Raw genomic sequence first — 11,912 nt, 5'->3', positions numbered from 1 at the left:
AATTTTTCTATGGTATCATTAAATAATTGGGTATGTCCTCTGATTTATGTCCAGAATGCAAATGAAATAAGAGCTTGTATCAACGTACATTATTGCACATAATTGTCTCTTTTTGCATGCTTCATCACAACCCTCAGGTGCATCAAAGTTTACTATGTAATTCCTGTAGTAGTTTTGGAATTCGACACTTTTTGGCTTTTGAAATTGTTTGGCAAGCTCATACAAACTTTCAGGCTTGAGATCCTTTATGCTGTACTGTTTGGTCATAACATATTCCAGTTTCCATGTAGCTTCTTGTTTTAAGTTTGCATCAGTGAGATTTAAATAGTAATGCCATAAATCCTAAAAAAAAATAAAAAAAAAACAGAAAAGGAAAATTATAATTTTTTTCACAAGCCTGTTATTGTAAAAAAAAAAAAAAAGTTGGCGATGGACTACTACTATCCTGATGGTAGCTTCTGGCAGCTTTAAAGGTTTCCCATCTCTTCCTGCCTTCCACACTATTCTATCAGCCAGTGAGAAGGTCTGTAGAGAAAATATGCACTCTTCATCAACAGTCTATGTTTTTTCTGCCCAAACAGTCTGGTATTTGGGCATAGTAGTGGAGTGGCGAAGATGCTGCAGGTGTGTGCAGGCACTTCTTTCGGCTTTGGGTGCAAGCGCCAGCATTGCAAGTAAGAGAAACCGGCAGTGAAGCCTTCAGGCTTTACAGCCAGTTTCCTACTGTGCATGCGCAAGTCGCGCAGTGCTTTTTGAATGGACCCACCATCTTCTAGGACACACACAGGTCCCAGAAGGCAGCAGGGGGAAGAAAAAGTGGCTGGACATGGTGTAGATCATTGTGCAGGGATCCTACCAGGAAGTGGCAGTGGGTACCTGTCAGAACCAGTGCCAGCTCCTCCCCAAAAAGTGCCAAATGTGGCAGTGGAGGGGGAAGGATGCGAACAAGCGGAACTTCCCCTTTTGGGTGGAGCTCCGCTTCAACTATCTGCTTTAACCATAGGGACCCTTGACAGTGTTGTAGAATTCCTTAGAACTACACTAATTCTTGAAATAAATATTTTTTCAGATCAATTGACAGAACATTTTGTTTATAATTTCAAGTTCAGGAAGAAAGAGACCTCCCCGAAGGATTTCACTCTTAAAGTGGAGTTCCACCCATTTTAGTAACTTTAGATGTATGTAACCCTCTTTAAAACTAATTTTACCAATGGAAACATTTTTATTTGCTAGGAAATACCTTATTTTCTTCTTTATTCATCCTCTCCTCACTTCCGGGTTCGGCCGCCGATCAGCGATTACGTCATTTGGCGATTCGCAAGGACTGCTGGGATGTATCTCATGGAATGAAATCTTGCATTATTACACAGGTGTCCTGAGCTGTACTGTATGCATTGGATTGAGGCCGTGCTCTGCCCCCCCTCTGCCCCGCCTTTCGCCCCGCCTCCTCTCAGTGAGCTCAGTGAGGATATAATGCTTTCAGTCCTCTCTCACTGAGCACGGCCTCAATCCAATGCAAGGACACCTGTGTAATAATGCAAGATTTCATTCCATGATACATCCCAGCAGCCCTTGCCGAATGACGTAATCGCCGATCGGCGTCCGGACCCGGAAGTGAGGAGAGGATGAATAAAGAAGAAAATAAGGTATTTCCTAGCAAAAAAAAAAAAGTTTCCATTGGTAAAAGTAGTTTTAAAGGGGATTATATACATCTATGTTATCCAAGTTGTTAAAAATGGGTGGAACTCCACTTTTAGAGTGCTTAAAGTACAACTAAAGGCAACACTTTATTTTTTAGTTTTGGATAGAGTGGAGATGGATTAGAACCCCTGTCAGGTTTTTTGCTGTCTGTGCCCCCCATTAGGGAGATTCACCCTCTCTATTTGTCCTGTTTACCATTATCAATTAAAGTGAAAGAAAATCCCAAATTTTGGGTTGTCCCCAGAAAAGTAATAGAGGGAAAATATTCCTATGGGGACCCTAGCTCTGGTGACCTCGTCATCTACAAGGGATTCCCTCACTTTGGAGGCTATGGGACAGGAAGTAAAGGTAAATCTCCCGAATGGGGCACAGATGGCAAAACATAAACTGACAGGGGTTATGACCCTCCCTTACTCTATCCAAAATTTAAAAAAAAAATGTTTTGCCTATAGTCCCACTTTTATCCCAGAGCCATCGATTTTTTTCCTGTCTCCCGCATCTAACAACATACTCAAAGAGGTGCTGTAAACTTTTAGCCTTTTAAGTGTAGTCAGATAAAGGAAAACTTTAAACACACTCAATAGCTCTTGGTTGTAATTGACCACTTGGCAAACCTCAGGTGGTGTGAGTGCCAGTTCAGGAAGCACTACTTCTACATACGTGTAGATATGCTAGAACAAAGGTGAAAGAGAGGGTACACTGGCTTTGTACATTACCATAAAACCATTTTATTATAAAATGAAATGAATTACAATATACTCACAAAAGGTGCCTGGGTGGTAAAAGGTGGGGCCTAGGATGTACCTCTGTTGTTACAAGTACTTTATATTCATTGCATTTTGAACACCTTGATTGGCTCTGAAAAAGGGTTATGCCCTTGAAATGCATAGCTGTTGGGCATCGTTTCAGTATTGCCATTGAATCAGTTTTTGGATTATATTATTGTGCCTGTTTATACTTACCTTTGTGAGTATATTGGATATAATTTATTTTATAATAAATTGGTTTTATGGGAATGCACAAGGTCGGTGTATATGTTCTAGCATATACATGTAAGGATCCCCCTATCTGAAGAGGGCAGTAAGGTCATTACCTGCAAAACTAATGGAGGAATCAATTCTGAGATGACACTAGAAGAAACCTTCCCTTTGATTGACTATTTTGATACAGGACTGATAGGGCCCTTGGTACTTTAGCACTTTATGTTATTTTTACATTGTCAAACACGTGTCCATGTCGCCCTCATAAACCACATTCTCCACCCAAGATGTTCAAAATCAAATCAGCTGTTGGAAGCCCTTACTGCACTGAGAATCCTAATATTGTTTATTGTAAATAAAAGCAAGAGCCAGCCAGTAATTTAGCAGATAAAGTGAAACATTTGCCAATTTTTGCCCATGTATGAGCTTTTTAAAGTAGTATTAAAGGTTTGACAAACATGTCATACATACCTGCTCTGTGCAATAGTTTTGCACAGGGCAGCCCTGATCCTCCTCTTTTGAGGTCCGCCTCGGGTCTATGGGGCACGCATGCATGCTCACTTCTGAGCCCTGCTTTGTGTGTCAATAAGAAAGGCACCTGGCTCCTCCCCCATGACCAGCGCCCCCAATAGCAAGTCAAATGCTATGAAAGCACTGGTGCACACTTGCTCCCAAGCCCTGCTCTATGCGTCCATAAGGCACATAGAGCCTCGGCTCAGCACCACCCCCCCACCTGCTCTATTTTTATTGGCTAACTGGCTGTGATTGACAGCAGTGGGAGCCAATGGCTCCTGCTGCTGTCTCAGTCAATGAGGAGAGGGAGTCCTGAGACAGCCAAGGCTCTCGTGCACACCTCTGGATCGAGAGGGGGCTCAGGTAAATATTAGGGGGGGGGAGCAGCACACGGAAGGTTTTTTAACTTCATATATAGAATGCATGAAGATAAAAAAAATCTTTAGCCTTTACAACCACATTAAAGCAAAATGAATAATGGTGCACCTTTAGAAAATATTTAGGTTTTTCAGCTGGTGACATCACCCACGCATGTGCACTGTGCTCTGAATTGAGGGCATGCTGAATGTGTGAGACATCATCGCGGTCTAGCCCACTGTTTCGCAACTCCGGTCCTCAGGGCACACTAACAGGCCAGGTTTGCAAGAAAACTGAAATACGTCCCAGGTGATATAATTTGCTGCTCAGTGATTGCAGTATTCTAGTCTGCATTTCCCCAAGGTAATAATTAAAATCTGGCCTGTTAGTGTACCCTGAGGACCGGAGTTGAGAAACACTCTTGCCAATCAAATTGGCGGAGCAAACAAACCCAGAAAGAAGACCGAGTGAAGATGAAAGCCCTGTCAGTGGTGACAGTGTGCCACTGGAGGGATCCATTTTAAGCCTAGCATTGGCCAGTTCAATAGAAACCAGCCGACATTCCGCTCGTGAGTAGTTTGGTCGGCTTCTGTGGAAGGGGCATGACCGAAAAAGGTCTGCCAATCAGCTACTGATCAGCGCGCTCTCTGCCAATGGCTGAGAGCGCTGACCGGAGGGGTCTGTCCCCCTGTCAGAACACAATAGCACAGCAGGGGGGAATCGCAGTACTAACGTTGGATAGTTAGTACAGCGATTCTTTCTGAGCTGTCAGTTTTTTTTGTTCAGTCCTGCTGGATTGAACCAAAAAAAAAAAATTACTCGTGTGAACAAGACTTTACATGTAAGTCTTTCATAATGTGCTAGTATGCAATGCATAGTTGCACATTATTCCATTACCTTGCAGAGGGACTTGATTTTTTAATTTTTATTTTATTTGAGGACTTAACTATCACTTTATAAGAAACTGACAGACAAATGCTAAAGAAAAGAATAGAGGTTTCACCACATTAGCCCCAGTTCTCAAACTATAAATGCAAATTTATGATTTAAATTTTGTTCTAAATGATTAAAGGTTGCATTATAGTAATCGCCAGAAAGTATTGCAAATTACTGTGTTATATTATCCATCTTTGCGGTAATTTGAATGTATAACTCCATTCAGGTCAATTATTACACTGGTTTTCGATCCAACATAATGCTAACTTTTACCTTTTTTTTAACAATGAGATTCTAATGAGGAAATTAGGAAAAGGAACTATTTGAAGTGGTGATAAAATGTCGACCTATGAGCCAACATGCCAATTTATCAAAGGTTTTCAATAGTCATACTCATTTCATGCAGAAAAAAATAATAATTACACTCCAAAGTGATATTTATTTTTGTGAACTGAACATTTACTATACCGTGATCTGAGCATGTAGAACATTGTGAATGGCCACTGATAGAGAGGGGGATACTTATCCATTCTATCACACAGCAAGGCTGGGCTAAACAGGGGCAGTGATATAGATTGTACTACATAATTACTACAAGGTTTTAGTGTAAGTCATAAATTCCTAATCTGCATTTGGAGTTTTTTGCTTTTACGCATGCACAAGCTTGCACCCCAGTACAGCCACGTATAGCCAGCCATGTATATGGGGCGGCTGTATGCATCACCTGCATGGAAATAAACCTGAATATTACACTGAATGGCCATGTGCACGTACCCTTTTTTTTTTTCTCTACAGTGATTAATGTGTCACAGACCTATACAAATCTGTTGACTCCCAATTATTACAGGCCTAGAGGTCACAACTACATTGTAAACCTACTGAGACTTTGCTGAACGAGGGGCAGCCTGATTGCGCCCAATTGTGCACTCATTTGCTTTGCTTAATGTCCCCTGTAACGTTTCTAACATAAAGTGAACTTATGTTTCGGCCATGCAGGATAAACCATGTTTCACTTAACTAATACCCTTCCCAGGTACACATACATACCTTTCTTTCACACCTTTGCCAAAAAAAAACGCCCAGGTGTGTTATTGCAGGCGTTTTTTTTGGGCATTTTTTTGGGGTCTTTGGAGGCAGGCATGACATCTGAACTTCTGTATAGGGGTATATATACACACACATGTATGTATATATACACCTACACACATATAGTTGTGAAAATAGCAGAACACTATGCTTGCGCTAATGAAATAATTAACAGGCATATGGCTCTGCTCCTATAACACCTATATATGTGTAAGTGTATAAATACATATAAGTGTGTGTGTATAAATACCCCTATACACAAGTTCAGATGTTTTGCCTGCCTCCAAAGACCCCAAAAAAATGCCCAAAAAACCGCCTGCGCCAAAAAAACACCCAGGTGTGTTATTGCAGGCGTTTTTTTGGGCATTTTTTTGGGGTCTTTGGAGGCAGGCATAACATCTGAACTTCTGTATAGGGGTATATATGCACACACACTTATATGTATTTATACACATCCACATATATAGGTGTGATAGGAGCGGAGCCATATGCCTGTTAATTATTTCATTAGCGCAAGCATAGGTTTCTGCTACTTTCACACCTATATATGTGTATGTGTATATATACATACATGTGTGTGTGTGTATATATACCCCTACACAGAAGTACAGATGTTATGCCTGCCTCCAAAGACGCCCAAAAAATGCCAGCTACAAAAACGTCCAGGTGTGTTTTTGCAGCAGGCGTTTTTTGGGGCATTTTTTTGGGGTCTTAGGAGGCAGGCAAAACATCTGAACTTCTGTATAGGGGTATATATGCACACACACTTATATGTTTTTATACACATCCACATATATAGGTGTGATAGGAGCGGAGCCATATGCCTGTTAATTATTTAATTAGCGCAAGCATAAGGTTCTGCTACTTTAACACCTATATATGTGTAGGTGTATATATACATACATGTGTGTGTGTATATATACCCCTACACAGAAGTACAGATGTTATGCCTGCCTCCAAAGACGCCCAAAAAATGCCCAAAAAAACGCTTGCTACAAAACCAGCAAGGTGTGAAAATAGCAGAGCCATATCCCTGCTCTATATTAATTCTAATACAAACAAACTTTTTTTTTTTCTGGTTCTGGACATGCTACAGAGCTGAAACTTCACAGGTACACTTTTTAGACCCCCCCCCCCCCCCCCGACACTAAATCCAAAGAAATCTAATTTTTTTTTTTTTTTTCAATAATTGTCTCTCTATCAAAAATGACAATTTTTAAGAACTTTTTTTGTGTGATTAATAGTCCCTGGGGCATGACCCAGAATCCTAGGCACTTTTTAGGGGCATTTATTGGGTTTTAGGGCTTCAAAATGGTGTTTTTTGATTACCGAAGTTTGGGTCCCATTGATTTCAATGGGGTTCTGAAATCCGGGCCGAACTTTCGGGAAGTTCGGGTGTGTAGTGTATTAACACAGACCAGGCTGTACAGGTTGCTTCTTTATTCCCTGAACATCACGCATGCAACTAAACTTCAGCCACACCCAGCTCCCAGACATATACATAATTGTAACATTTTGCAGACAGCAACTTAACCCGTTGCTTACCATACTACATTCCCTCCTCTCTTTGAATAAAACATAACATGCACAACGTATTAATAAGATTAACAAAATGCATGGATGAACAACTAAAAATTTAAACTATAAACTCCTGACTATACACATAGTCCTTAAGGTAGGCCGGTGGATTAGTTGCTCGTTTTTCTCTTGGCCATTCCGATGTGGATGGTTGTGGATTGAAGTCTGGATCACTGGCAGTATCATCACTACTCTTTGCCTGTTCGCCGTCTTCCGATACTTGACCTTCTGACTCAATAAATTTCTTCACAAATGAGGAATTACGCACTTTTGTGTGTCCATCTAAATCCTCTAAAACCACTTGAGTACCTCTTTTCTCCTTTACAACAAAAGGCTCAGGTTCAAAGGACGGAGCCAGTTTGTTAAACCGATCATTTTGAAGCAACACCTTATCACCCTGTTGAAGGCCACTAGGTTGACAATGGCGGCGGTGGTTTGCATACTGTTCAGCCCGGATCTTCCTTTCCTCATCAATCAGCCGAAAAGGTTTCTGACTCGTAGGAGGACCCCCAATGTCTGGCAATTTTGTCCTGAATTTGCGACCACAAAGAAGTTCCGCAGGACTAACTCCAGTGACAGTATGCGGAGATGTGCGATAAGCCAAAAGAAAACGCCACAGTTCCTTTTTCCAGTCTCTTCTCTCTAAATGAGCAATCCGCAAAGCTTTCAGCAAGGTTCGATTCTGGCGTTCTACTTCCCCGTTAGCCTGTGGCCAGTATGGAGTTGTACGATGATGTTCAATAGCATTTGATTTCAGATAGTCCTGAAATTCCTGAGAAGTAAATTGGGCACCATTATCACTCACAATCCGTTTAGGCAACCCATGAGACGCAAAAATGCTCTCCAACCCCTCAATTACAGTTGATGATGTAGCTTTAGTGAGAACTACCACCTCTTGCCACCTTGAATAATAGTCCACAACAACTAAAAGATGGTGTCCAGATGGAATGTCACAGAGATCAATGGCTAAATCTTCCCATGGTCCCTCAGGTAGAACAGTGTGAGTTACTGGTTCTGGTTTAGGTTTGCTGCCCACCAACTGACATGCTCGACATGAAGAAACCAAACGTTCCACATCCTTGTCAATTCCTGGCCACCAGACTTTCTCACGTAATCTTTGTTTGGTGCGTACAATGCCTTGATGGCCCTCATGGGCTAAATGTAATGTACGTTTCCGTAAGTCTTTAGGCATCACAATACGATTGCCACGTAAAACTAGTTGTCCTGCAATACTCAGCTCTTGTTTGATTCTGTGATAGCTTGGGTCACAATCCACCCAAACCCCTTGTCTTACACATTTTCTCAACCGCGCAATTTCCGGATCCACAGATGACAATTCTTCAATGCCTGAGGCATGGCGTTAGCAGCCACAACACGAATGTACTCTTCTGCCAGGTTATGAACAGGTGCTGAAGACTGAGGCAATCTGGAAAGTGCATCTGCCGCATTAGTCGGTCCAGGTCTGTACCGCACTGTAAATCGATACGGTAACAATCTGAGAACCCATCTTTCAATTCTGGCGGATGGTTTTGAGCGTGGCGAATATATCACTTCCAGAGGCTTGTGGTCTGTGATGATTTCAAAATCAAGGCCGTAGAGATAGGTGTGAAACCTTTCACATCCCCAAACAACAGCCAAAGCTTCTTTCTCGGTCTGAGAATAACGTCTCTCTACATCAGTAAGGGATCTGCTTGCATACTGAATAGGCCTGTAATCGCCTGTGCATTGTCTCTGAACCAAGATGGCGCCTAACCCCACAGGGCTAGCATCGACAATAACTTGGGTGTGTGCAGTAGGATTGAAATAAGCCAAAGTTGTGGCGCAAGTCAGCCGTCTCTTAAGTTCATTAAATGCACCTTGTTCCAAAAGGCCCCACTTCCAAGGGACTGCTTTGCGAGTTAACAATCTCAGAGGTTCACTGACAGTCGCCATATCTGGAATAAACTTGACACAGTAATTCACTAGCCCAAGAAAACTGCGTACTTCTGCAGGGTTTTCAGGATTTCTGGCATCAGACACAGCTTTAATTTTACAGTCCTCCGGACCAATGCCCCTGTCAGACAGCACATGGCCCATAAAAGTCATTTTATTAATTTGAAATGTGCACTTCTTCTCATTTAATCTTAACCCTTTCTCCTTCAAGCAATTTAGCACTGCACGGAGACGTTCATCGTGCTCCTGTGTGTTTGTTCCCCACACAATTATGTCATCAGAAATGTTATGCGTGCCTTCACAACCATGTAGCACTTGCTGAATCACATGTTGATAGGCCTCCGGTGCTGACGATACGCCAAACATCAACCTCTTGTATCTAAAAAGACCTTTATGGCTTGCAAATGTAGTGATGACTCTCGATGCTGGGGTCAATTCAATCTGATGATAACCCCATTTCAAATCCAGTTTACTGAAGACACTTGCCCCATTCATTGCATGTAGAACATCTTCAATAGTGGGAATTGGATGTCTCTCTCTCTGCACAGCTTGGTTAGCACATCTCATGTCCACACAAATCCGAATATCTGTGCCCTTTGGTACAACAACTAACGGCGATACCCACGGAGTGGGTCCTTCCACGGGTTCAATAATGTCAAGGTCTAGCAGCTCTGCCAGTTTGTGCTCAACAGGTGATCTCAGGCTATAAGGAAGTCTGCGTACTGGCTGTGCAATAGGCTTTACATGTGGATCAATGTGAAGCTCCAACTGAAAATCCTTTAATTTTCCAAACCCAGAGAAGCAATCTTGAAATTCCTCTTTCAATGCAGAAATAGCAGGAGACACCATATTCACTCTTGCGCTGCCTACATCACGGCCAATCTTTAACACCCCTAGTGCCATTGCGGTTTGACGACCAAGCAGAGGCGACCCTGTGCCATCTACAACATAGAATTCGGTCTGCAATGGAGGACCAGTCTCATGTGTTTGAACAGAGGTATAAAATTTGCCTTTAAGTTGTAGTGGTGTACTGGAGCCATAAGTATAAATCTGTTTAGTGGTGTTACACAATTTAAGGTGGTTTTCTCTGCCATTAAGACTGTGCCAAGAAGCTAAGTCCATAACATTGCATGTAGCTCCAGAGTCAATCAACACTGACACATCTGTATTTCCAATCTTAATGGTTAATGTCCCAGCTTGCAGAGAACACAGGGAGAATATAAATTCACAGTCAGGAGTACTCTCTTTATCCTCAGCTATAACATTTACTTGTGCTGATGGTCCTTTGGTTTTGTTATCTCTGGTTGTACTTCTACACACAGCTGCAAAATGACCTGTCTTTCCACAAGCATAGCACATTTTATTCTGTACCACAGTGCAGTCCTGACTTGTGTGTCCCACTCTGCCACATTTACTGCAGGTTATATGTAAAGTCCTCTTTGGAAAACTCTCTTTCCTACTCCAGATATTCCTATTATTATAGGTAGGTTTGGAGACTGTATTGACAGATGCAGTGTCCTTGGTTTCAATATGCAGAGCCTGGAGCTCAGACAGTTCAATGGCTCTTGCAATCTCTTGCAGACTAGTAAGTGTGAGACTAGGTTCTCTCAATAATCTCCTCCTGAGGTGCACAGATGTGCATTTCTCTATGACCTGATCTCTGATTATCTCCTCAGTTACAGTCCCAAAATCACAAGACTTTGCCAGATATTTCAGCCTAGTCACATAACTGTCTGTGGTTTCTCCCGGTTCTTGCACAGCCTGTCTAAACTTATATCTTTCATAGGGAATATTTTTCTTTGGCTCAAAGTACTCACTCAATCTATTCATGGCTGTCTCATAGTCTGAATCTTCCCCTGTTGCTCCCAGGGTTTCAAAAATGTCCTGAACTTGAGGTCCAGCTAGATGCAGCAGCATGGCTCTCTTCTGAGCAGGTGCAGTCACTCCTGTGGCTATAACATAGAGCTGAAATCCCTTCTTCCACTTGTCCCAGCGCTGTGAGAGACTAGTGTGGTCTCCAGACACATCAAACGGTCCGATAGCCGGTAAATCCAGAAAGCTAGCCATCCTCGTCGCCAAAATGTAGTGTATTAACACAGACCAGGCTGTACAGGTTGCTTCTTTATTCCCTGAACATCACGCATGCAACTAAACTTCAGCCACACCCAGCTCCCAGACATATACATAATTGTAACATTTTGCAGACAGCAACTTAACCCGTTGCTTACCATACTACAGGGTGTTCTGGTCGAACCGAACTTTTGAAAAGTTTGATCATCCCTATTTATAAAACTGAACCATGTGAAGAAGGAGCTACCCTGTAAAAACAGTTCCAAAAATGTGTTGCCCAAAGCAGCCATTCAGATAATTACTATAGAATCAAGGTATCTGATTTTGATAACAGTTTTCCGTGGTTTATAATCAGCTTACAGTGACCAGTAGGAAAATATGGACATAAAAATATATGTACATTTTTAGTCTACACACATATCTGTAAACTTTGGGAGATGGGAAAAATGAACACATAGGGGTTGATTTACTAAAGGCAAATAGACTGTGCACTTTGCAAAGTGCAGTTGCACTCTACAAGTGCAGTTGCTCCAGCGCTTAGTAAAGAGGTTATGCTGACTTATATCATCTAATCATGTACAAACAAAAATTATGTTTTTTTTTTTTTTTCCTTGCATATGATTGGGTATTTTTTGCAAAGTGAAGAGTTACCTCATTTAATAAACTCTGAAGCAACGGCACTTGTAGAGTGCAACTGCACTTTGCAAAGTGCAAATTCTATTTGCCTTTAGTAAATCATCCCCATTGTGTCTGACTAAT

General features: G+C 41.8%; 1 protein-coding gene across 1 annotated transcript in view; it reads right to left on the bottom strand.

Annotated features, from left to right (window-relative positions):
• SMPDL3A (sphingomyelin phosphodiesterase acid like 3A) overlaps window positions 1-11,912 on the bottom strand; it is a 50,627-nt gene continuing 38,715 nt past the window's right edge. The window contains exon 8 of the mRNA XM_082249694.1: window positions 1-342. Coding sequence (XP_082105820.1) covers window positions 19-342 — 324 coding nt within the window. The 3' untranslated portion in view covers window positions 1-18. The remainder of the gene's footprint in view (window positions 343-11,912) is intronic.

The sequence above is a fragment of the Pelophylax lessonae genome (assembly GCF_965119305.1).
Source record: "Pelophylax lessonae genome assembly, chromosome: 3".
In the NCBI taxonomy this organism is placed as follows: domain Eukaryota; kingdom Metazoa; phylum Chordata; class Amphibia; order Anura; family Ranidae; genus Pelophylax; species Pelophylax lessonae.
Note: the sequence above shows the minus strand (reverse complement) of the source record. Positions and strands in the feature narration are given on the sequence as shown.